Source organism: Sceloporus occidentalis, unplaced genomic scaffold, assembly GCF_023333645.1.
Source record: "Sceloporus occidentalis isolate IW3139 unplaced genomic scaffold, rSceOcc1.0.p SCAF_4, whole genome shotgun sequence".
Classification (NCBI taxonomy): Eukaryota; Metazoa; Chordata; class Lepidosauria; order Squamata; family Phrynosomatidae; genus Sceloporus; species Sceloporus occidentalis.
In genome coordinates, this window is record NW_028316984.1 from 194527810 (window position 1) to 194555686 (window position 27877).

The 27877-nt window shown below is 40.7% G+C and overlaps 1 protein-coding gene across 3 annotated transcripts in view; it reads right to left on the bottom strand.

Moving 5' to 3' along the window:
* MNAT1 (MNAT1 component of CDK activating kinase) overlaps nucleotides 1-27877 on the bottom strand; it is a 187023-nt gene that overhangs the window by 81002 nt on the left and 78144 nt on the right. For 2 of the 3 annotated variants that reach the window (XM_089522769.1, XM_089522768.1), the window contains exon 6: nucleotides 23278-23403. In XM_089522769.1, coding sequence (XP_089378895.1) covers nucleotides 23278-23403 — 126 coding nt within the window. Of the gene's footprint in view, nucleotides 1-12229; nucleotides 12340-23277; nucleotides 23404-27877 lie in introns of all 3 variants that reach the window. The other variant, XM_089522770.1, reaches the window with a different exon arrangement.

Here is a 27877-nt window from a genome sequence, read left to right on the forward strand (position 1 = left end):
AGGAGGAACAGGTGTGTGCCTCTTCCTCCTACTCCCTGCCCTCTGTGTGCCAGGGAGAATGGCTTTGCGTGCCATCTCTGGCATGCATGCATCATGGCCCTAGATACATAGTTGCACAATGTTTCTTCTAGTAACACTGCTAGAAGAAAATTGCATTTCAACAATCACCTGCATTTTATTTTCATAAGGACATAGGAACTGGATTAATTGATCAGAGGACAATCTATCTATGTCCAGGAATTCATTCCCTGAAACGTCTTTAAAATATTTCTTAAAAATAAGAAAAAATGTTTATTTTGTTTATTTTTCCTTTTATTGTGACTTGGGAGTCCAGCTTTATTATTTATTCCCCACTTCTTAGGAAAAGGAAGTTGAGAGGTAGGGTATAAATGTTTATTTATGCATTTCCCCACCGCTGTAGTAGTTACCACAGGAGTGTATAAATGTTATAAATATAGCAATGGAAAGTAAAAGCAAAATAAAAATACAGTCCAAAACAACAAGAACAGTACTTAAAAGACACACTGCAACCAGATCCAAACATCTAGATTTAACTCTCATGGCTTGGATCCCAAGTGACATGAGCAAGGGGCTACTCCCATGGGCAGAAAGAGAGGGAATGTGATTTTTTTTTTTTTTAATGATTCTCCCTTTCCTCTGCAGTTCATTGTAAATCTGCCCTGGAGGATTATGAGTCCTTTCAGAAAGCCACAAGAAGTGGCAGAAAGAATCAATAAACAAGAGGCTTTCCTGTTGGATTGGAGTATGCAGAAGGTCAACTAAGGATCCAAGCCAATGTGTCCTTTCCCATAGACTCTATTTGTCATTCACTATTAAAAGCTACTGGTAGCCATATCGGATATGTCATGAATTTGTCTAATCCTAAACTAGCCAAACTGACTATTCTGGGACTGGTGTTCAAAATGTAATGTTTTCACGCTTGAAGATAAACTGATGGTCTGATGCAGTGTCTAAAATTCCAGTAGCAACTACCATATAGTCTGCCTTTTTCATAATGTTGATTTTACCTACAAAAACACAATGTTCTGTTTAAGTGGCACCATGGAATCAGACTAAAGTCTTCTGTAGTCCCAGAACATTACTACATGAGGATTTTAAACTACAATTACTGTAAATTTAGAGAATAGCATCTTCAGCAATATCAATAGCAGCTATAATGCTTCAGTCTGAACCAAACAGTCTCTAAGCAGTTTACAACATCTAAGTAATGGCCCCCAACAAAATGAGTACTCATTTTAGTGACCTACAGAAGGACACAAGGCTGAGTCGACCCTGGAGCCCCTGGCTGGAATCAAACTCACAACCTTGTGGCTGTGAGTGTCTGGAGTACCGGCATTTAATCACTGTGTCACCACTGCTTTGAAATTACTTATTGCACACAGTCATCACCGCTATGCCTGTGAAGTGTTGTTAAGTGTATTGAAAGTGTCTTTTTCCACTGATGGGGAAAACCAGTCAACAAGCTTCCAATTGTGCTGCAGTCTCATTAGTCCTCAGGTGTGAAATTTCAGTACTGTGGCAGTTCCAATATTGGCAGTCACAGGGTGTCATGTCTCCTCCTCTCTCCTTGTCCTCCCTCTCCCCCATTATCCCCAAGCAGGATATTTTCCTATTTTTTCTCTTTCTTTTCTTTTTTAAAACATTAAATTGCATTAGCATAACTTCAGAACTGGATTAAAAATAAAAATAAAATTTAAAATATAAAGAAACCCTAAAGGCTCTCTGAGTAGGGCATAAGGCAGGAAGACAGGGTTGAGGAGGAGCGTGCAAGAGGGCGTGAAGGACCACGAATGTCAAAAACAGCCTAAGCCATGCTATTGTGGAGATATACAATAATTAGTGCTACTAAACCCGTATGTTTGTGTCTTCTTTTACTAACATGATTGCAGCGAGACCAACAGTATGTGTGATAATATCTCCAGTACAGTATGGTTTTACACATAAGCATCTCATGGCCACCTTCACTGCAAAGCCAACTCCATGCTATCTACCAGAACATTGTCTGTCCTCCCCATTACCACATCCAATCCTCCAGACTGAGTGTAATGGGAGTTATGGTTTGATTCATCTAGAGGGTACCAGGTTGAGGGAGGATGGCCTGGATGGCTCTTGTGGTCTCTTCCAGCTCTACAATTCTATGATTCTATGATCCCTCACAGAAAAGGCACTCCAACTCTTTAGACTGTTTTAGATGCCAAATATAGATGCTTGCATAACTGAACTTGGGAAATTTGAAAAGCAAGAGAAACTCTGCAAGCAGATCCTGTAATTTTCAGATGTCAAAGAAGCTATAGGTAATTTTGCAAAGTAGTACATTTCTTCTTCTTATCCTTTAAAGTAAATAAGTTTCATCCATTTCAAGCTAAACCTCATGTGAGGTTTTGAGCACACTGCCTGCCCCATGCTGTCTTAAAATTGCTCTCTTTTAGTATAGAAGCTAGTGCCATGACCTTCACAACGACCTCTGAAAAAACAGTTGCGCATACTACTGTGGTGTAAATCCTTGCAGACAAGTCGAACCTGTTCTTTCTGGCATTCTGCCCTTCCGATGAATATTCCTTTAAGATTTATTACGAAAGGCAAGTGACATGGTGTTATTGCACAACATTCAGTTCTCCACATCCCAGTCAAGCTGCACCCTCCTACACTTGTCTAAAATAACACTTTTACAAATCTGATACTGTGGTCAAGTGAAACTCAATAAAATCATAATGTTAAAATTAGATATATTCTATCAAAACTGGTATTATACTGATGTTGGGCCCCCTCAATAAGTTCCAGTGTGGTCTCATAGACTCCAAGACATACATACTTTTCCAGCTCAAAAGCCTGATAGAGATAAGGATTTTTTAAAAATCTGAAATACATACAAATTTTTATTTCAGTTTCTAGTTCAACATAAAGTTAGGCACTGTGTCACTAACTTAGGCTTCTGCTATAGGGAGGCCATATATGTAGTGTATATAAAATATTCTTTTCTCAGGTCACAATTTGCTTTCCCCTAGTCATGACATCATTTTTGTGGAATCATCAAATTGAACATACACAATTGTTGAAGTTTGAAACACTCCAGAACACCAGTTGTTTTTCTAGTTCCCAGCTCCCCAAAACTAAGGCATCTGGATATTCTGGATGTTGTATGCCATCCCTGCACCTCTCCTCTTCAACCTATGAGAATCCACAAAATATAAAGTGGTGGGTGTTAAATGGAAAAGTTTTACAAAATAGGACCCCTAACATCTATGAAGGTCAATTTTTTCAACATTTCTAGTGGCTTCTATGTAAACAGGATCCTTGATATTTTTAAAAAGATGTTGAATGCTTATGGACAATGGAAGCTTGTTAAAATCTGGAGGGACACTAGACAGACACTAGATTGGTATGGGATGCTGCTGGATTGCAACCACCATCAGTGTGAGTCAGCACAGCCAATGATGAAGACCACTGGGAATTTCAAGTCAACGATGTCCAGAGGGTCATACAAAAATCACCTTGTACTCAACAATGAGTGCAAGTTCTGAAGGGCTTTTATTAATAAACTAGTACCTCCTGTAATGGTCAACAAAGGATTCAGTGCTCTTAAAAGCAAATGATTCAGCTCTTTATCTGAAGCATAGTCCCATGCAAACAATAAAGATCCCCCCGAAAAGATGCACTTTAATTTAATCTGCTGGGGGATATTGAGCTGTCCTCCTGAGAAACATGCTTTCCTTCCCTGACAGTCAACAAAACTAGCACCAGTCAGCAATGGACTCTTGTTGGGTAAAGATAAATGACCAAGGATGAATATAGGAAGCCTGTAACTCCCTTGTTGAAACAGCTTCACTGGCTACCAATCCATTTTCAGACACGATTCAAATTTCTGTTTATTGACCAATAAAGCCCTATACAGCTTAGTTCCAGGTTATTCCCCTATCAGCCTCTCCAAGTTTACCATCCTGTGGGAATGACTTTCTTTTTGTCCCATCACTTTCACCAGCTAGTCTGGTGAGGATACAGGAGAGGGCCTTCTCAGTGGCTGCTCCGAGGATATGGAACTCCCTCTCAAGGAAGAGTTGGTTAGGCCCTTCTCTGCTCTCATTTGGCTAACAGGCAAAGATTTCATTTAAACAGGCCTTCAGCCTTTAACTGATTGGGGCAGAAGGATGTGCAACGGGTGTGCTGGGTTTATTAAAAGATGGGGTTGTTTTTTAACTAATTGTGTGAAAGAAGTTGTAGCACAGACTTGATCTACTCCCTCAGGTACATGGAGTGAACTGTTGCCCAGAAAGGACCTTTAAAACGGCACAGTTAGTCTCAAAGGTGCTACACGATCCCTCTGCAAACTGACATTCCAGACTAACACAGCTATATCTCTAAATTCTATGTTTTTAACATATTTTGATTGTTTTAAATTAATGTTTTAATTGGATTATTCAGTGGTTATCAACTTTGTACCACATATCATTTTTAACTCTTTTTTTGTTTGAACTTTCCCTTTAAGCCTCTTTGGATCCCATTCTGGGAAAAAGGTGGAATACAAATCAAATAAATATATAAATGCACTGTTTTGAGGTCTCATTATAGATTATATAATTATAGATTATATAAATAATACTTAAACAGCAACGCTAACATAATCTGCATACAAGGTAACTCGTATGCATATACCCTGAATGCACCTGTTGTAAAGCAATAAAGCTTTAAAAAAATTGTTCACTCTCCTACTGACCCATGCAGAACTGCATGCCTGTATTCTTTTGTTAACTAAATTTATACTTTTAAATAAAGTTATGTAAGATCCTTTATTTCAAAATTTACAAGTTTCACAGCACTCCACAAAAATGAAAACCCACTCTGTAGAGTCTCTTATTGCACTTGAATGCAGGATGCAGAAACTGAAATGCTGCAAACAGTGTGTTGGTATTATATCAGGCCACAGATGCCAAAGATGTCTGCATACCAACATTTGCTTCACACAGCTATCCAATAAACTATTCCCTATGTTACTGCTGGTCATTTCATCACATCTGCTGTGTAATAACCTACTCAAGACACGACCAAACTTTAATAATAATAATAATAGTATTTGTTTATATTACGCTTAATCTCGAAGAATCCAAGAGGATTACAGCAGTAAAACAAGATACATTTAAAAGAAAAAAGCATTACAAGTTCCAAGATCCCCATTCCTTCCCCCGTCATAAAAACATAATAAACACTAAAAAGAGATTAAACCAAGAAAGAGGCTAAAAACAATGGTGTACTTGGTACACATAGGCTGAAATCTTATACCAAACTAGCTGTGTAACCCTCCTCCCACAGAGTGCTGTGTCCTCCCATCACAACCCTGGCAGCTATTAAACCCCACACAAGGCCCCTACTGTTGCTATTTGCCCAAGGGGATGGAGTCAGGAAGAAGACAATTCAGATATGAAGAAGCTATTGGTCTCAGCTCTGTGGTAAAAGAAATGAGTGAACTCACAGATGTCAAGCACCTCTCCTTCTCTTTCCCCTGGGAGCCCAGAGCAGCCACATCTTCATAATCTGAATTGCCTCCCACTCTCTTTCCTGAACCCCAAAAAGCAGCACCATTGGAACTTCCCAGGGTTTCACAGCAGCTGGGCTGGAGAGATTTTGGATGGGGCACAAAGAACTAGAGAATAGTCCCCCACATCATATCCAAGAAGAAACGTATACGCATGTAAGTAACATTTACATGTGCTCATGTTACTAGCAGGTTGCTCCCCACAATATAGGAGACATTACTAGGGAAAATCAGTTTTTTCAGAACTTTTAAACTCCAAATTAACGGTCATGCAAACACTATTTAAAAAATGCAATTACCCGTAAAAGACTAATTAACAGTAAGGTAAAATGTCATGAGCCCATAGTGTGTGGAAAACCCAGAAGATGATTGGGTGGGGTGAGACAAATCACTCACGAGCACAAAAACCAAATCATATTAATTACAGGAATAACATTAGCATTAGCATTAACCCTGGAACCTTATGTAAATAGCCATGGCCATGCCTTTGTTGAAAACAGAAAGGAAAGGAAACAGAAAGCCAATAATGCAGACAACTTGAGTATTTTCATTTGGGGATTTCAGGTTCAAACTAGCTTATCAGAAAAATCTTTCTGCTTTGCCAAAAGTGAAATATGTTGTTTCAGGTGACATTTCTTAATGTAGGCTCTCACTTTCTCTTTCTCGTTCCAACTCTTCCCTCAAGATTAGATGTCACAGGCAATTGAAATTCACGCACTGCTGGGATAGAAAAATAAGGAACTGTGGCCGTTCCCAAACACACACCTCTCTAGAAAAAATACTTTATCCTTGGGCTGGAGTGGGTAAAGTGTGCCACTTCTAAAAGGTTGTTGTTGTTATTAAGCACCCTCGAATCAATGGTGAACCTGTGGATGAGACATCTCCAAGACTCCCTGACCTCCACTGCTCTGCTTAGATATTGTAAATTCATACCCATGGCCTCCTTAATAGAGTCCATCCATCTAGTAATAATAATAATAAAATTTATTTTTATACCACCTTTCCAAGAAGATCAAAGCGGTTTACAATATTACAATTACAAAATTACAAAACACATAGAATGCATAAAAGATTAAGCAAACAAAATCCATAAACAAATACGGTACAATAACAGTCAAAGAAAATAAGCATGTAGCCTTCCTCTCTTTCTACTTACCTCCGCCTTTCCTAGCATTATTCGTTTTTCCAGCGAGTTGTGCCTTCTCATGAAACTCTAAACGTTGCTGGATTGCAAATCCCAGCATTCCTCGCCACCAGTTACGCTGGTCAGGGCTGATGGGAACTGCTGACAAGCAACACCAAAACACTGCAAAGTGTCATGGTCCTCCATGGACACTTCAAATCTGGCAGTAGAGGAGGAAGCCTTGACAACTACCATCCCTGGGCTTCTACACATATGGAATGTTCCAGTGCTCAAAGCCATGTGAGCAGAGTACTGTATATATTCATGTATAAGTCTAGCAATTTTAATCAGAAAAGTGACCTCAAAAACCTGAATCAGCTTATCCATGGGTCAACGTAAGTCATATATTTATATGAAAGGAACCATTTCCTGGTGAAAAGTAAGAGAATAATCTGTCTGGAAGCACTGACTTCCCTCAGTTCTCTCATCAATCCAGCTTTTAAAATGAGCACAAACAGTTATGCCTCCTGTAATTCTGTAAGTTCTTTGGCATTGTTTTCCTTTGCTTCATCCTTTACATCCTTTGTTACATGGCCCTAAATTTTATCTTCGATTTATCCACGGGTCATATCAAAATCCATAATTTTTGCTCCAAAACGTACCCTCGACTTATACATGAGGTCAACTTATAGTTGAGTATATACGGTACTTTTTACTGTATAATTCCTCATGTCCTACAGCCCTAGAAATCTCTCACAGATTTCTCACAGAAACAAGCCCCAGGATTCCACAGGACACACCCCAGATAGCTAAAGTGGAATTGAACTATTGTTGTGTGTCGTTTCATTCATGGAGGAGTTTTCTCTCAAATCCACTTCATTAATAAGGACTGTACCTTAAATCTGTGCTTCTCTGATATGGGGGACTGGACATTTTCTTCCAGTAAACCAAGGACCAGCACCATATTTGTTCCCATTGGCTCAATTGGTTTCTTTCCTTCTTGGAATCTTGCCAGGGGGCACCACTAGTTCAGGGACCACCACTTTAAGTTGTTGTTGTTGTTGTGTGCTTTCAAGTGGTTTCCAACTCATGGTGACTCTAAGACAAACCTATCATGGGGTTTTCTTGTCAACATTTGTTCAGAAGGGGGTTGCTTTTGCCTTCCTCTGAGGCTGAGAGGCAAGCCGTAAGATCACCTAATGGGCTTCCATGGCCAAGTGGAGACTCAAACCCTGGTCTCCAGAGTCCTAGTCCAATGCTCAAACCACTACACCATGCTGGCTCTCCACTTTGAGTAGCACCCCTTAAATCATTTGTTAATTCAACCTATTTCCCTCACACAATATATACCTCACCATCCTTCTCACCACTTCATAATCTTTTGGAATATTACTTTCCTGCAAATACAACCCCAACTTATATTTTTCAAGTCAGAGCAGAGTAGAAGCTATTTTCTGGCTAATTCTTTCCCACCTGCTTTGACATGAACCTCTTGCAGTATCAAAGGCACTGTTACAGGTTACACCAAGAATATTTCTTGTCCCATTTTATCTATCAGAACTAAATTTATACATTCCAACACCCACAGTTGGGAAATATTTTTACTGGCTCACTTGGTCACTGTTTTGTGATACTTTGGTTGGCTTTTAATGATGCTAGTGCCGAATTGTAGCTTTTGGCATTTTTCTTATGCACCAACACTGTTTCCTTTATTTCTTATGGCTTTATAAATGGAATTCTAATGGCAAACCTTGAAACTGGCTTAATGGGGGGGGGGGGGGAGGCTATCTAAAATGAAAGCTGACTTTTAAAAAATAAAAATAAGCCATTAAACCTTTCCATGACAAGCAAATCTGTTTCCTTCAAAGGCAATCAAGGTTATAAATATTTTCCCCTCCTGTACTGGGAAATAGATGGAAAATGGAAGCTTTTGATGGCCCTATGATCTCTTCTCCAGCCACTAAAAACCTGAATGTGTGCTCTTTGTTATATTTCTGGGGGTAGCCATAAAATCTATTAGTCTGCAAGGTGCCACAAAACTCTTTTTGGCCATTTATTAGGACTATCTCTTCACTACAATACTTATCTCATACTTATCACTACAATACAATAGTTATCACTTTGATCAAGAAATCCTTCTATATGAGACAAGTGAGTGATGCATATTGTTGTTCTTGTTGTCTTTGATTGCCATCAAGTCAACTTCAATTTATGGTAACCCTAGGATTGAAATATCTCCAAAACACCTTGTTATTAACAGACCTTACAAACTCGGGGCTGCAGTTTCCTTGATTGAGTCTATCCACCTGTAGTGTAGTCTCCTTCTTTGCCTACTGCCTTCTACTTTACTTAACTTTATCTTCTTTCTGAGTGAGTCACGTCATCTCATGATACGTCCAAAGTAGAACAACCTCAGTTTAGTCATCTTTGCTTCTAGCTTAGAGTTCGTCCTTGATTTCCTCTAAGACCCATTTGTCGTTTCAGCAATCCATGGTATCCATAGAACTCTCTTCAAATGTATTGATTTTCTTCTTGACAGATTTCTTTGCTATCCAGCTTTCATAATCATACACAGAAACTGGAAATACTACGGTCTGGTTGATTCTGATTTTGGTGTTCATTGATATATCATTACACTTGAGGATCTTGCCTAGTTCCTTCATAGCCGCCGTCCAAGTCTTAGTATTATTTTGATTTCTTGACTACAATCTCCATTTGGATTTATGACTAAGACAAAGTTTAGAACATTTTTAACTATTCTGATGCCTTCATCATCCACTTAAAAGTTATGTAAATTATCTGTAGTCATTATTTTTATTTTCCTAATGTTTGGCTATGCTTTTGCACTTTCTTCCTTGACTTTCCTCAATATCCCACATACATCTAAGGTCAAACTCTCAAATGTATAATGAGCACTCAAACAAATGGATTTTAATAACTTGTCTAGTTTCCAACATTTGATTTTGGTCCATTACAAGCCTGTAAATCACTTCCAAGCTTTTTAATGTACATTGCAATTGTGAATGTTTTGCAGGATACTGCAACATACTACTTTGTTGATATTATGTACCTGCAATTTAACTCTGACTTATGATAAACCTATCCTATCATTTTCTTGAGGAGGTTTGCCATTGCATTTCTCTTAGGATGCTGTTGCCATACTGCACAATTAATGGAGTTTGAACTGTTTTAACTGTCATGGCTCTATCCTATCCTATCTTGGGATGTGTAATTTGTGGCACCAGAGCACTCTGACATAGAAAGCTAAATATCTCACAAATCTACAATTCCCAGAATTTCATAGTATATAGTCAGGGACATTAAAGTGGTGTCAAACTGCATTATTTCTGCAGTCCTAGTGAGCAACCTGAACTGCAAACCTAGTTTGAACCTAGTTTGCAACAACTCAGAGTTCATACAAATCATAGGCACTCTGCCTAATATGAGTGCCTATGATTCATAGGCTTTTCTTCTTGTTTTAATTGCAATTTTATCTCCTGGGGATAAAACAATGACCATCAGCACATATGGTAAGTATGAGGTAACATGTAAAAGGGACCCATGAGTCCTGGCAGACCACAAGTTGAACATGAGTCAACAGTGCAATGGGGCAGCTAAAAGGGCAATGCAATTCTAGTCTGCATTAATAGAAGTAGAGTGTCTAGATCAAGGGAAGTAATGGTTCCACTCTAATCTGCTTTGGTCAGGCCTCACCTGGAATACTGTGTCCAGTTCTGGGCACCACAATTCAAGAAGGATGTTGAGAAGCTGGAGCATGTCCAGATGAGGGCAACTAAAATGGTGAAGGGTCTGGAAACCATGCCTTATGAGGAGAAACTTATGGAGCTGGGTATGTTTAGCCTGGAAAAGAGACGGTTAAGAGGCGATATGATAGCCCTATTTAAGTACAGTATTTGGAGGGGTGTCATATTGTGGATGGAACAAGCTTGTTTTCTGTTGCTCCAGAGAACAGGACCCAGAACAATGGATGCAAGCTGCAGGAAAAGAGATTCCACCTCAACGTTAGGAGGAACCTCCTGACAGTAAGAGCTGTTTGATAGTGGAACACAGTCCCTCAGAGAATGGTGAAGTCTCCTTCTTTGGAGGTTTTCAAACAGAGGCTGGATTGTGAGTTCCTGCATGTCAGGGGGTTGTGGATGGCCCTTGGGATCTCTTTCAAAATCTTATGGTTCTATGATACTGTAGAAGAAAAGCAGGAGCATTCAACATAACTTGCCATGTTTTCTGTATAGGACCCTTCCCCTAGATCTCTACACAGACAGTTGAAATGAAGCCCACTTAAGGGCCTACCTACTGCAGGAAGGCAGACACATTGCTAATTTTGGATTAATTCAGGCCTTTCCTTTTTCTCTGTCACCACTCAATAATTAGAGCCCAGAACCACGATTACATAAAAGCCGCAGCCATGCTGTTTGGTATTTCTCTCGTCCCCTTCCCCAGATATTCCAGAAAAATTCAATAAACTGAAAGAAATGAAGAGGGGGGGAACAGTACAGCTATTGGGCAGGAAGTCCTTCATTTGATGCAACAGCAATGGCATCATCCTGCTGGGTAGGTCAGATTCTACCATGTCCTCCCCTGCCCCTACCTCATGTTTTCAAGGGGAATTAAAATTTGACAGGTGCTATTTAAAATCCACATTTAATATCATTTCACTTGAACCTACGTTGCATTTATAAACCACATTACATATATTACTAGCAAAATAAGTCCTCAAAATATAAATATACATATGAATGCACTACTCTGCTGAGACGGTCTTGGCACTTTACAGCCATGTTGGCCATGGATTAAAATTTTATGAAAGCCTTTGACACAAAAAAAAAAGTGGGGGGCAGCTGAGGACCTAAAACGGTTTTGAGGCTATACAGTTGGCCACACTTAAAGAAGGCCTTTTACTCTGCAGAGAGCAAGCGGGGGGAGAAGTCTGAATTAGGAGGGATAGAATAATTCCTTCTTCCGTAGCTAGGCTCATCATTCTCCGATGTGGAATTCACTGCAGCGTATGATAATTAAAAGTAAGTTGTCAAATGTAAGACTGATCTAAATAATCAACCAGCAAAATATATTCTCTTAAAACTTTCTAGCACAATAAGCACTGTGGAATTTAATGTTGTCATTTTACTCCCAAAGTGAGATATTTCAATTTGCATCACCATTCTGCTGCCAAAAGAACATTTACCTGTGCCTTGAAATGGAATTTAATCTCAAAGACAACATTTGCCAATCATTAAACATTTCATCCAGGTTCTTTTCCTGCTTCATTTCACTTAAAAAATTAGAGTTTTACTACCAATACTCTACACTAGTAAAATTTACTACAGTACTCCAAATGTATCTTTCAATTATATTTATATAGTGAAAGAATATGTTTGGGGATGGGTTTGGGTTGTTTTTTAAAAGTTATTTGTGATTTATGCAACACATGGTCAAAATAGGGCAACAAAAGAAGGAATGCATTAAACCTCATCTTTAAAAAAAAAACCAGACAGCAGAAATGAAAAGTTATATTGAGATAATCTATAAAATGTGCTTACATAGTATGAATGATGTGCTGTTCCTTCATAAAGCATGTAGGAAGTCAGCATTTCTCCAAAGTGTGAAGTATTTCCATGTGCTTAAAGTGTGATCTTTCCAAAGCAAACAACCGTGGAAAGAAAGAGAGAAAGAAAGAAAGCATATCTCCTGCCAACAATATTTTGGCTTGTTCTACCAGACACCTTCCGTCTTTCAAGACTGATCTCCTTGCACTGCTCATGCTAACATGAGGCAGCAAATATCCACACATGTCCAAATTTAAGGAATCCCATGGGTCAACTGGAGAATATTTACTTAAATACATTCATACCCTGTCTTCTGGTCTAAAAAGATGGATAACAACAATTGCAAATCCACCATGTAAAAGTACATCTGAAATAAACCAGAGCTTGGAAAGTTGCCTTTTTGAAACTACTTCATTCCCCTTACCCACTGTAGCTTCTGAGAAGATGTTGTTTGTTGTACGTTTTTGCTGAGAAGCAAAAATAGCATTGCAATGTAAAATACATTCAATTTCCTATATGTTGAAAAACCACATTTTCTCCATGTATTTTCTGTGTAAAAAACAGCACTGAATTTGCACAGGAATCAGGGTATTTGACACAAAATGTATGTTTTCTGGTCCAAAATATGTTTTAGCACAGAGGAACTGTGTGTTTGCTGTTGAGTGTCTTCAAGTCGTTTCCAACTTATAGCAACCCTATCATAGGGTTTTCTTGGCAAGATTTGTTCAGAGGAGGTTTCCCATTGCCTTCCCCGAGGCTGAGAGAATGTGACTTACCCAAAGTCACCAAGTGAGCTTCATGGCCAAGCTGAAAATCAAACCCTGGCCTCCAGAATTATACTCCAACACTCAAACCACAAAGCCGCTGGCTCATTTATTTTTGTGTAAATGAATTTTCCCCAACCAGGTCCCAAAGTACAAATCTGATGGTTGTTATTTGCAACCCTATGACATCCCTATGAATGACAGATCTCAAAGGTCAGGAACAGCTCTGCTCAGGTCTTGAGAATGAGATGACATGGCTTCCTTGATTGAAGTAATCCACTTGTAAGGTGTGGAAGGCCTTCTCTGCTGTGGCACCCCACTTACAGAATGCCCAATTGATACCACTGCCATCATTCTAACACCAAAAGAAAATATGGCTGTTCACTAAAGCCTAATCAGTTTTACAGCCCTGGACTTGTACATATTTTAAATTGTCTTAAATTATTCTAAACAGTTTTAATCTGTGGTTTTTGTTTTTAACTTGCTGAATTGCTTAATATGTTTTAGTCTTTTAAAATCATTTTCACTTTTACACTGTTTTAAATTAACACAGTTAGTTTTATTATATGCTATTATATTTAGATAGAGGGTGTGATATAAATACTTTAATTCATTTTTGCTGTCTTCCACTTCACAAGCATTATTGTCTCTTTCCAATGAGTCAAGAGCACAGTGCTCAGAAATTGGCAGAAACCATTGTATTCTAGCAGAGCAGGAAGAAAATTGCTGAAATTGGCGCAGTAAAGACTGCCGAAAAACGACAGCCTGCCGGCGCCTGTTTTTCCTTTGCAGGAAAGCTGCAGCCACCAAACCGTGCAGATTCCCTCCGGTGGAAAAAACTGGTGAAAAGCAGGTTCTTTTAAAGCCGCAGGGGCGGTGTAACAAGTTCGCCACTGGCGCACTCGTTATGTAAGCGCCACACGGCAACATGTGGATGCCACGCAGCATTTACATAACAATGGAGGAACAGGGCACCACCATTATTACGCCCCCGCCATATAGTAGGGTTGCAGGGCGTGCAGTCACTCCACCCCCACGCAACCCTAGTATGTGGCCAGGCCAGCACAAAAAACCCTGCAACATTATTTTGTTTTTGCTTGCTGGAATGAAATGAGCAAAGATTTGCATCCCTCTTGTTGCACTACTTCTTATTTTTGTTTCTTACTTTTAAAGCAAGATTGAAGAGACGATGGCACCTTTGTAAAGTAAATTGGAAACACTACTCATTGGTGGTGCCTATACTTTATATATTCATGCATAAATCTATAAAGTTTAGTCAAGAAAGCAATTTTCTCTTCCTAACTGCCCCCCCCCCTGCATTCTGCACTATCACTTCTGGCATAACTTGATACAACATTAATTTCAGTTTTGGTGTCTGTCTGTCCGTCCGTCCTTCCTTCATTTCTTTCTTTATTATTGGATTGATATCCCGCCTTTCTCCCAAAATAGGATTCAAGACAACTACTCCTTTTCCAGAGTATGGAGAACTGCCTCAGGCAAGGATAGCCAAACTACCACTTCTTTGTGGCAGTTTGGATACTTGGGCCCCTTTTGACCAAAATTAATTCAAGTGGGAATGTCTGGAGATTTCAAGAACTTCTTGCGGGGGGAGGCACAGAAAAGAGTCTTGGGAGCTACAGGAGGCCCCTGGGTTACACATTGCCCAACCCAATGTAGACAATAAAGGACTAAATGAAGTAATGCCCTGACTATAACCACAGATTCACATATGCTCAACATGGCTTTCCATCAAGACACAAGGTGGTCTAAGTACAGGCCACATGAAGTCCCCATCCTCAGGTCAAAAATGAGAGGGTTGCAAAAAGGGGGGCTACCCCCCACATGCTTGTCTCTTGGGGCGTGCAGCAGGAGGTGTGGCCCTCCAAGTTCTTCATAGCATTCCACGGTTGCACACACAGGACTTTTTCACATGGGAGGCAAGCATAATTAAATCGTGATTAAATCATGATAATAGAGCAATTGGGGGAAAGATTATCACACCCCTATGTGCTTCTCCCGTTCGTGCTGTGTGTAAACAGCAATGGACATGTCTGTCATGGACTGCCCTTGGCCTGATTTAGAGGCACAGTCAGAGGACTCAGACTCTGAAGACATGGAGGAGCCTGGGAAAGTGACAGATCTGGGGCTGCCTGGATCAGCAGTCCCAGAGCAGGTTCAGGAAGCTGCACTCCAGAGGGAGAAACAGACTCTATGAATTCTAGGTTGCAGGTGCCAGGACCTGTGGAGCGTCAAGGAGTCTTTGAGGTGTTCTTCCAGGCTAGAAGCCAAGAGGAGAGCTGATAGGTTTCAGCTGAGAGACACAGAGGTCTCTTCAAAGACCTCTAGCTGCACTTTTGCAGCCCTGTTGTTCCTGTGTTCCTTGCTCTTTGATTCATGACTCTGGTTATCTGTCCTCTGGACTTGCCTTGTGACTACGCTCTTGCCTCTGCCCTTTGCTGTGAATGACTTACTGGTTTTGTGTGACCCTTGGATTGGACCCTGGACTATTCCTTTGTATATTCACCTGCTGTGCTGCCCTCAATAGAGGTAAGCAGGACAAAGTCATTGGGTAATAACAGAAATTCCCGTTATTACCCAATGATGCATCCATTACTATTTACACATGGCTTATGAATGGGAGAAGTGTGCGGGGGTGTGATAATCTCACACATACACCGATCGAGATATTAGTATGACTGAATCATGATTTAATTATGCTTGCCTCCTCCATGTTAAAAGGTCCATACACATACATCATTGAGGCAAAAAAGGTCTGCCTTAAGAGCCTAAGAATTAAGTTGGCAGGGAAAACATAAGGAGGAAGAGAAATTTGTAGAGCAGAAAGAAGCAAAGGTAACAATGGAAGAATGCATAAAATGGGGTTGCACGGATCAGATTTACAAATGCATTCAACTAAATACAGTTGGTATGACTCCAGTAAAGCCAGCACTGCATCATTAATTAAACTGCTGAGTCCAACCTACTACAAGACTCCATTTATGAATCTTAAAGGGTTTTTAAAAAAAAGAATCCCTTTCAATGCACCATATCAGATTCCACTGGTTTCAGCTAGGGGTCCACTTTTCTGTATCAGAAACATGAACTGTTTTCAGTCAAGTGCAAATAGCATCAAGAATGCACTGTGCTGCATAGTCTTAAGCCCACTTTTTATAAAAGTGTGGAGTGACAGCAGGGATGAGGTGAATCTAAAGTCAAGCTCATTGTGCTGAACACTTAACACTTCAATAGAACAACAGTTACGCCATAATCCTTGCACTAATTAAAAGATCTTGGATGTTAGTCTACAAGTTAGCACACATTTTTTAGAAAGTGATCTAACGACAAGCTGCTTTTCAACATACACTGGCTGGTTTACACTTCAAACAACAAAAAGAACAGGGGAAAGGAGAAAAACACTCCAGAGTTCAAACTTCTCAAATGCAGCTCAACGTGTTTGCACTTGAAGCTTTTCTTCACCCAGAAAGTTAACACTTACATAATTCTGCTGAAGAGCCTTTGGTTATTTATCAGTTTTAAGAGCTTTAGGCTTTGCAAATGGCCCAAAACATACCAAGATACAAAGAAAAACTGGGAGGTGATGCCCTAAACCAAGAAGCAAATGGGAAAACACAGAGTTTAGGGGAAAATGAAGCTAAAAAATCTGTAATTTTATTAGAACAATATGTTAAAAACTAAACCAGAACTGAAACCTGCTGTGAGGCTTGTTCTAGCCTATAAGCTGCACTCTGTAAGTTAATAAGCAGAACTGGGCTTGAAAACTGCAATTCCCAAAATAATACAGAACTATAACAATTCCTCTGCGTCTCACACCAAGTATAGAAACAAGTACACACAATATAAATATAGTTACAAAGTGCACAAACAGAGGCTTGGTTAAAAAGGGATATACAGTATGCCCAAAACAGATAAAATTGTCAAAAGTTTCAAAAAAAGACCAAACGCGTTTCGACAATTGTCTTCATCAGTGGTCCAAAGAATTAAGACACCTTGTAAGGTAGAGCATGTGGGAACCACCTGTCCTTTTGGTAAGTGAAAGGTCAACTAAGACCTTGAGCCGTGCCCAAGGCTGGGGTGTCCCACCAATACTTGTCAGCTCAAAACATACCAAGATACAACACAACTCCAAGAAGCTTGGGGGCATTTCGAAAATTAAAGGTGAATTTTATTCTAAGGCACTACTGAAAAGCATTCCCCAGTCCACTGTCCAGGGTATTACAAGAACATAAGAAGAACTCTACTTGATCAAACCGTATGCAGTGCTTGGTAGGTTTTTTTGGGGGGGAGGGGGAAACTACAATACCCAGAATTTTCCCACTAGGTATGCTTCCAGGGGGATTATGGCACTTTTTCTCCAAAAGAGTAATGTCTGAAAGTTCTAACCAGATGTCTATCCTGTCTACCATTCCTTTAAAGCAGTGCTTCTCAATTATTTTCTGTAATGCCCCCCCTAAGAAGAAGAAAACATTTCGTGCCCCCCGCGCAACTGTAAATAGTATCATTTGTCTATAAAATTGTTATAAGTACTGTAGCCTTACGGAGCCTCGCGCCCCCCTTTATGGAGCCTCGCGCCCCCCCAGGGGGCGCGCCCCACTATTTGAGAAGTACTGCTTTAAAGTAAGTGCACCAACTGTGTCCATCCCTGGAAAAGTCAGATCTGGTTACAGTGGTCACAAATTTGCCTTGATTAAATCTGTTTTGGATTATTGTAATATGTTTTACTTATTTGAAATGTGATGCTGGAGACGAGTTCTACAGATACTGTGGATTGCTAAAAGACAAATAGATGCATGCTAGAGCAAATCAAGCCTGAACTCTTCCTAGAAGCCAAGGTGACTAAACTGAGGTTGTCATACTTTAGCCATCTCATGAGAAGACATGATTCACAAGAAAAGTCAATCATAGAATTATAGAATCATAGAGTTAGAAGAGACCACAAGGCCATCCAGTCCAACCCCCTGCCATGCAGGAACTCTCAATCAAAGCATCTCCAACGGATGGTCATCCAGCCTCTGCTTAAAGACCTCCAAGGAAGGAGACTCCACCACTCTCCGCAAGAGTGTGTTCTACTGTCGAACAGCCATTACTGTCAGGAAGTTCTTCCTAATGTTGAGGTGGCATCTCTTTTCCTGCAGTTTGTATCCATTGTTCTGCGTTCTAATCTCTGGAGCAGCAGAAAACAAGCTTGCTCCCTCCTCAATATGAGGGCTATCATATCACCTCTTAACCTTCTCTTCTCCAGGCTGAGCATCCCCAGCTCCCTAAGTCGTTCCTCATAGGACATGGTTTCCAGACCCTTCGCCATTTTAGTCACCCTCCTTTGGACACACTCCAGTTGCTCAATGTCCTTTTTAAATTGTGGTGCCCAGAACTGGACATAGTATTCCAGGTGAGGCCTGACCAAAGCAGAATACAGTGGCACTATTACTTCACTTGAGCTAGATACTATACTTCTATTGATGCAGTCTAAAACTGCATTGACCTTTTTAGCTGCCGCATCGCACTGTTGACTCATGTTCAACTTATGGTCTACTTGGACTCCTAGATCCCTTTCACATGTAGTCTTGTTCAGCCAGGTGTCCCCCTACTCAGGTCATTTTGAATTTTGATCCTGTCCTCTGGAGTATTAGCTACTCCCCCTAATTTGGTGTCATCTGCAAATCTGATAAGTATGCCCCCAATTTTGTCCTCCAAGTTATTGATAAAGATGTTAAATAGCACTAGGCCCAGGACAGAACCCTGTGAGACCCCACTGGTCACTTCTCTCCAGGATGAAAAGGAGCCATTGTTGAGCACCCTTTGAGTTTGACCTGTCAACCAATTACAAATTCATGTAACAGTTGCCTTGTCTAGCCCACATTCTACAAGCTTGTTTTCAAGAATGTCATGGGGAACTTTGTCAAAGGCCTTAATGAAATCAAGATATACTATATCCACAGCATTCCCTTCATGTAAGAAGCTGGTAATTTTGTCAAAAAAAGAGATCAGGTTTGTCTGGCATGACATGTTTCTCTGAAAACCATGTTGACTTTTGTAATTATAGCATAGCCTTCTAGATGTTCACATAATGTTTGGTAAGCTAGAAAGTTGTAGGAAAACAGGAAGACAGCATTATAGAGGAATAGACTCAATCATGAAAGCCATGGCTCTTGATGATAGGGTGACTGGGAGGCCTCTTATTCATAGGGTCACCATAATTGAAAGTTGATGTGAGATTTCAGGGCAGTTAAAAACAACGAAACTTCTCATGTGCATGCAGCAGAATGGCATGTGCTTTTTCTCACTATCTTCATGGCAGAATGACATGTGTTTTTTCTCACTATCTTCATTCATGACACAAAACCTTCTAACGCAATTAAAATATTAAAATACAATCTGTTTGCAACTTTTCCCCCCTTTCCACAACTTTCAGATGACGCCTCTTCCTAGGGTATTCCAATTGTTCCTTAAGGATTCTCTCTCTGAGTGTCATGCCAGGTAAACTCAAGAGAATACATTGTGTAATCAATTTATGGGCGCACCCCTCACCATTTCCTTTTATATGCATTTATCAAGTAATACAGTGTGCCCACGTTATACGCGGGCGCGCTTTACGCAGTCTTGAGCATATGCGCTCAAGCCATGGGGTGCGCGTACGATGCAAGGGGCGGCGCGTCCCATTCAAATGAATGGCCGTGTGCGCCCGTGGCGCCCCACACGCTGCTGCACCGTCATGCCGAAGCCCCGTTGTTTCCAATGGGGCTCGAGCATAGGCGAAATTCGCCTTACACAGCGGGGTCTGGAACGGATCCCCGCGTAAGGCAAGGGCGGACTGTATAATTTCATACTTGTGAAGGATCAACATGCAGGGTCATAGGAACACAGAACACCCATGGTCAGTATAGAAAGGTATGGGAAGCAAGAGAAAATGAGTGGGGAAAACCAAAAGAAGAAAATTGGCAGACTGGTTAGAGGTGATTATCAAGTCAGATATGGCTCATGATGCTTCAGCTAGGAATGGTAATAGAAAGGAATGGGTATGGAGACAGATGGATTTTACAATGGCAAAGACAAGGAGCCATTGGACACTGCATAGTCATAGCACTACGATTCCACTTTAACTGCCATGACTGCACCCTATGGAATTCTGGAGTATATCATTTGATGAGGCACTACAGTTGATTGGTTGATAATTCTAGATCCCAAAACTGAAAATCTCAGGATTCCATAGGATGGAACTTGAATCATAATGTTGTAATTTTGTAGTGCGACAGGACCCAAGGTCTACAGAAGATGTGTAGTTTGAAAACTTGGATCATGGCATTGCAGGAACAGCAACTAATGCATTTGCATGAGGTTCCAGGCTGAACTCCACAAATGCACAAAAACACTGTCCCTGATTTCTACTATAGATGTTCCAGGACTGAGCGTGTAAGTGAAAACAAATTCTGGACTGGCTTACAGTTAGCCCTGTTCATTCCCTTCCTCAGTACCAAGCAAGTGGGGCTGGGGAAATAAGCATAGTTTTACTAGGCACAGCAGCATATATTAACAAAGACAGTTCATTCACTCAGTTTGACTGATTGTTATTATTTTCTCCCAGAACTCTATTTTCAGCAATAAACCAGGACAGGGAGAGATTTTCCCCAAAACGAGAAGTGATACCCATTCATTTACTAGTGGAGAAGGCATAAAGGAATTCAGAAGCACCTTTGAGACTAACTGGGAAAAAGACAATTCTAGCATAAACTCTCATGGACTGTGGTCAACTTCATCTTGCATCTGATCTGGACTGTAATGCATCAAAAGTTTATACTAAAAATGTCTTTTTTCTATTGAGTCTCAAAAGTGCTACTGAATTTCTTTATGCCTCGTTAATACTAAGCAGACTAACACAACAATCACTTTAAATATTTCTAGTTAAGAAATAGGCCTCTCGTGTCAGATCCAAAATGTGGCAAAATTTCCATCAATGCCCTTGCGGGATATAAGGTCTTTTCTGACCAATTTTATTTTTAACTGCAAAATATTGGAGGGGGTTCAGGAGCACATGGTCCTCAGACTTTGCCCACCCTGACTTTTAGGACACTGGCCACAACAGGCAATGGAATTAATCCCATCAAAAGCCACACTGGAATATGACCTCATCACATATGTATTGTTTTGCGGTTGAACCAGCTTTACAAAGATATACATCAGTTGTATTTAGATGTCATATTAAGCAACAGTGTAGTGCAGGGATGGGCAAGCTTTACAGCTCAAGGTCTGCCCCTATCGTCCATAGCTTCAAAATGGATATGAACAGATTTTACTACTGCATCCCAATGGATCTGAGCACATAGGCTGGAAGGGTGGAAGATGTAGGAAGGAGAACTGTCCCCAAACACTCTGATCCCAGCAGAATTGAAAAAGGGCATGCAGGGAAAGTTATCCTCATAAACCCAGCTTCCCAAAGAAATCAGTGTGGGAATGAGCTCTTTCCACCTGATCTCTTCCTCCAATGCAGTAGGTTCAGTATTTGCTTGTATTTTCAGCTAACAGAAGCTTATCACCCCTGCCAAACCCTAAGAAACTGTTTGTTGTTGTTAGCTGCCCTTGAGTTGGTTCTAGCTCATGGTGACCCTGTGGAGGAAACATCTCCAAGAATCCCTATCTTCCACTGCCTTACCCAGATCCTGCAAGCCATTGCCCATAATCCCTCTGATCGAGTCTATCCATCTGGTTTGTGCTTTTCCTCTCTTTCTTCTACCCTCTATCTTTCCTAGCATTATTGTTTTTTCTAGTGATCCGTGCCTTCTCATGATGTGGCCAAAGTACGATAGTCTCAACTTGATCATCTTTACTTTCTAGGAGTGCCCTGGTCTGATCTGTTCAAGAACCCATTTGTTTGTCTTCCTGGCTGTCCATGGTATCCTAAGTACTCTTCTCCAGCACATTTCAAATGAGTTGATTTTCTTTCTGTCTGCCTCCTTCACTGTCCAGCTCTCGCATCCATACATGGTAATTGGAATACAATGGCCTGAATTATTCTAACTTTAGTGCTCAGTTGTATGTCTTTGTTCTTCAGTATCTTTTCCAGTTCCTTTCAAAGCTGTGCTTCCCATTCCTAGTCTTCTTCTAGTCAATGTTTGATCCTAGATATGGGGATTACAGTGGAACCTCGCCATACGCGGGGGATCCGTTCCGGATCCCGCCGCGTATGGCGATTTCCGCCTATGCTCGAGCCCCATTGTAAACAATGGGGCTCGTGCACAGCGGCGCGGAGGTGTGCGGGGCGCAACGGGCACGCGCGCCCATTCAACTGAATGGGACGCGCCACCCCTTCCGCCCCGCGGCTTGAGCGCATATGCTCAAGGCCGCGTATGGCGCGCCCACCTATGGCGAGGTTCCACTGTATTTAACTATTTCAATTTCCTCATTGTCTAGATTGAATTTGTGTGTTTCTTCTGTGGTCATTATTTTTGTTTTCTTTATGTTCAGCATCAGACCTGCCTTTGCACTTTCATCTTTGACTTTTCTTATTAATTGTTCTCATTCCTGAATGTCTTCTGCTAATATTATGCTGTTGTCCACATATCAGGTTGTTACTGTTGCTTCCTCCTATCTTCACTCTTCCTTTTTCTATTTCTAATTCTGCTTTCCTTATGATGTTTTCAGCATATAAGTTAAACAAGTAAGGTGATAGGATGCAGCCTTGCCTGACCCCTTTTCCTACTGGGAACCACTCTGCTTCCTCGAATTCTGTTCTGACAGTGGCCTCTTGTCTTTGGTACAGATTCCTCATTAGGACTATCAGATGTAGTGACACTCCCATGTCTTTGAGTGCATTCCATAGCTTTTTGTGATCTATACAATCAAATGCTTTGTTTATGAAACACATATTGATTCTTTTTCAGATTTTTTGGTGCACTCCATTAGCCATCATATGTTTGCAATGTGGTCACTACTGCCCCTTCCTTTTCTGAATCCTGCTTGCACCTCTGGAATTCCTCTATCCATGTATGGTTGGAGTCTGTGCTGCAGAATTTTGAGCATTATTTTGTTTGCATGTGAGATTAGAGAAAAATACCTACAAAGTAAGAACTGATAACAAATGATCTGAACTTCCCTAAGATAGTAAAAAGCACAGCATTTTTATATGAAACTTGATGAGACTCTTTTAAAATCAATTTTATACCAGCAACCACAATCATGAGTAGAAAACACAGGAGGGACCATGCAAATGGAGACATATCTGGCAGAAATACCTGTTTATGTTGTAGAAAACCATCTGGGCCTTACCATTTTGATACCTGTTGAAAAGGCAACTGGCTTGATGGGTTTAGGAATCTCTAGCTGCATTTCTAGTTGTGCAGACCGGTCTTTGTGCTGGGCTAACAGCAAAGAGGCAGGCAGATGAGAACTTTCCTGTAAGTGAGATTTGAAAAGAACAAACAAAAACACAACAAATATTTAAATGGCATAAGCTATCCTCCATTAGTCTTATGTACATTCCTAGAACAACAAACCATCTCAAAAGGTTGCTTTCAGAAGGAAAAGGCACAGCTCTCGACACTCCTGGGTTACCAGAAAACCATCACTTTCGGTAATAGGAAAAAGCTGCGTTAGCCTCATAAATCAGAGAAATCTGCAAACAGCCACTTTTATAGATTCCACATTAAATGACAATATAACAAGCCTCTTATTCCAGAAGGCCAAACACAGCCACATGTATTAAAATGCTTTTTTAAGTAATAATAATTAGAACTTAATCACAAAAACAAGCAGTACAGAAAGTCATCTAACATGGATCAGATGTTTATCTAAGACACATTCCTTCAACCAATGAACTCCATCCAGTTTCAAATTGGTTCTCTATTAGATTTTACTTGAGGCCCTTTGGAGGTGATATACACTTTCTGCCTCACACAATGGATCTATTGTGTCCGCAACCAACAACATATTTATCTTCTCATTTAGTAATTTCTTCTCAGGGACGGCAGTCAAATCTCTTTTTAACAAATAAAATGTGCAAGTACATACAAAGTCATAAAGTGGCTTAAAGTGAGTTCATTACTTAACATCTTATTAATGGACAACAACAGAAGGATTGTTAATGCATACAGACACAGAGGATATCAAGCTGCTGTTCAGAGGGTTGACACTGAAAGTTTGAAAAAGCTAACATGAAAACTAATGCCACTGAAGCCAAATGCAGTGATGGTGTAAAAGAATGTATGCAATTCTGCTATCTTTCGGAGCACAAGAGATGCACTTTTCAAACAGAGTGACCTGGAAGAACCGACCAGGGCGAGAAAGGGTGCTGCCACCACCACCACCCCTAAAAATCAGGAGGACCATGCTGTGGCAATTAGGGGAAGAATCGGACTTATTTATTTATTTGCAATTTAGGAGGATTTTCAGATAGACATAGCATGGGAAGTCGAAGGCTCTCTTGGCCAGCATCCATGGGTTTTTCGGGCTATGTGGCCATGTTCTAGAAGAGTTTTATCATCTGTTGGAAAATTGTATTGGCAAATGAACTCCAAGGAAAAAAAAACTTCTCTGAAGATGCCAGCCACAGATGCTGGTGAAATGTCAGGAATAAACTCTTCTAGAACATGTCTGTATGTGTCTTCAGGTCGCCTGCTGACATGCCAAACCCATAAACTTCATAGGGTTTTCTTAGGCAAGAAAGCCTCGGAGGTGGTTTTGCCAGTTTCTTCCTCTGAAATATAGCATATAACACTTGGTATTTATTTACCATCTCCCATCCAAGTACTAAACAGTGCTGCCCCTGCTTAGCTTCCAAGATCTGGTGCTTTTAGGGCATTTAGGCCTCTACCAACACTCCCTACATATTAAAAAATCTACACACATATTTGGGGGTCAGACAGCCTTATTTCCATGTAGAGAGACATGGGCAAGGGGGGGTGCTTGCAGACAAGATCCAAATGCACCAGATATTGTACTCGGCCTACTCAACACAATGCAATGTAAATTCACCCCAATGCAAAATTTGGAAACAGATCAGAATTATGCAATTCCACAGATGTTTTTTTTTCCTTGCAGTTCATTTACCAATACAATTTGCCAACAGAAGATAAATCTTTAGTTTAGTCTGCCTGGAAAACATTGTCTGATAAATCTGCAGCTTGCTGATTGTTTTACCACTTGGAAGCCTTTGCAATATTACTGTGGGAGAGCACTACACTGCAGCTTCCAAAATGTATTCAAATATACTAACTATTTGTCACTTTAAATTCTCGGATTGATGACAGCAATCTCAGTAGGGTATGACGCCAAACTGCAGATGCTTTAATACCATTCTTTCCCAGTGATCCTGCTAAAATCTGCATTTCCTGACTTAGAAATACTTCTCAGTGAGCTCATAAAGTTGACTTCAGATAAAGGCAAGAACTATCTTAAAGGCACCAGATTCTTTCTGATTTTGGAAGCTATGCTGGGTCAGCACTGGTTAGTATTTTGATAGGAGACTGCAAAGGAATAACAGATAATGTAGGCTATATTTCAGAGGAAGGAACTGGCAAAACTATTTCTGAATATTTTTTGCTTAAGAAATTCATGAAATTTATGGGGTCGCCATAATTTGACAGGTGACTTGAAGGTACGCGTGCACACACATACACACTGCAATCCCAACTATCTCCTCTAGTTCAAACCATAATACAAAATGGACTAGGGATTCTTAGGGAGCTGGGGACGTTTAGCTTGGAAAAGAGAAGGTTAAGCGGTGATACGATAGCCCTGTTTAAATACTTGAAGGGATGTCATATTGATTAGGGAGCAAGATTGTTTTCTGCTGCTCCAGAGACTAGAACGCGGAACAATGGAAGCGAACTCCAGGAAAAGAGATTCCACCTCAACATTAGGAGGAACTTCCTGACAGTAAGGGCTGTTCGACAGTGGAACACACTCCCTTGGAGTGTAGTGGAGTCTCCTTCCTTAGAGATCTTTAAACAGAGGCTGGATGGACATCTGTCAGGGATGCTTTGATTTAGATTTCCTGCATGGCAGGGGGTTGGACTGAATGGCCCTTGTGGTCTCTATGATTCTATGGCACTTTACAGACCGCCCAAAAGAGCGGTCTGCTGGCACCGCTGGTTGCTGCGTCCGGAAATCGCAGCGGACAAACCGTGCGATTCCCGGACGCAACAAAAAAGCTGCTGCAAAATGCAGCTTCTTCTTGCGGTGCGGAAATGGTGCCGCAAGTCACCAATGGCGCACTTGCGGCGTCATTTCTGCCACGAGATGTGCGGACGCTAGGCATCCGTGACGTCAAAATTTTGTATGCGCCGAGTGCATACTAGGGTTAGGGGTTAGGGGTGTCCGGAAAGAACATCCCTTTCTAACCCTAGTACGTGCGCAACACATACTTTTTGCCCATCTGTAACGGGCCAAAGACTACTATAAACTTATCTAATATATATCCCACTTTTCACCCACAGGAGACTCTTCTAACATTTGAGATTTTTTGTTGCTGTGTGCCTTCAAGTCATTTCCAATTTATGGCAACCCAAAGGAAACTCCAGCACAGGACTTTCTGTGGAAGATTTGTTAAGAGGTTTCCCACTGCCTTTCCCTGAGGCTGAGAGAGTGTGACTTCCTCAAGATAACCCAGTGGGTTTCTATGGCCAAGCAGGGATCTGAACCCTGGTCTCCCAAAATTCTAATCCAACATTCAAACCACTACACCACACCAGCTCCCCATTTAAGAGATCACCTGAATTTTATGTTCACCTCTGTTTCAGAGCAGTGCACGGATTCCCACATTCAAACTTGCCACAGTTTTAAGATCCACAAGGTAATGCTTTATCTCAGTCCTGCCACGTTCACAGGCTCATTTGGTGATAGTGGCTGCTCCCATCCCTTTCAAATTTCATTCCTCCAGAGGTTAGGCTGGCCCTCTCCCTGCTCTCCTTTTGTCAACCAGCAAATACCTTTTTGTTCAAGTGGGTTTCTATGCTTGCAGGGGTCTTATGAGGTGCATGCATTTTATTTTAACTTCTGTATGCTTTTTTAATGATTTTATACTGTTTTAATGTTAGGGTTTTCAATTGTGTTTCAAAATCATAAAATCCTAGAGTTGGAATAGACCCCAAGGCCCAGTTATAGGGAGCGTATAAGTTCTGTATTAAAACAGCTTCACTGGCTACTGGTTTGCTTCTGAGCCGAATTCAAAGTGCTGGTCATCACCTATAAAGCCCTACACAGCTTAGGTCCAGACTATTTGAGAGACTGTATCTCTCCATACAAACCACCTAGAGCCCTAAGATCCTGTGGGGAAGGCTTTCTCTCAGTCCCATCCCAGGCTCACTTAGTGAGGACCTGAGAGAGAGAGCTTTCTCAGAGGCTGCTCCCACCTTCTGGAACTCTCTGCCATGGGAGGCTAAGCTTTTATTGTGGGATGGTGGGGTTGGTTTAGATTAATTTTAACATTGTATATTTTAATTTTGTATGTTTTAAAACTTTTTACTGTTTTATTTTAATTGTTTTTAAAGTGTTGCTTTAGTGTGTGTGTGTGTGTATGTATATGCATACATATGTATGTGTGTGTGTGTGTGTGTGTGTGTGTATATATATATATGTATGTATATACATGTGTGTGTGTGTGTGTAATGTGAGCCGCGTTGGGTCCCAACTTTGGAGAAAGGTGAGATAAAAATAAAATAAATTATAATAATAATAATCCACTCCATGCAAGAATACACAACCAAAGCACATCCAACAGATGGCCTTCTATTTAAAAACCTCCAAAGAAGGAGACTCCTCCACTTTTCAAGGCACCATCTTCCACTGTTGAACAGCTCTTATTGTCAGGAAGTTCTTCCAAATATTTAGGTGGAATCTCTTTTTATTCCATTTTTTGTTAGCCACCTTG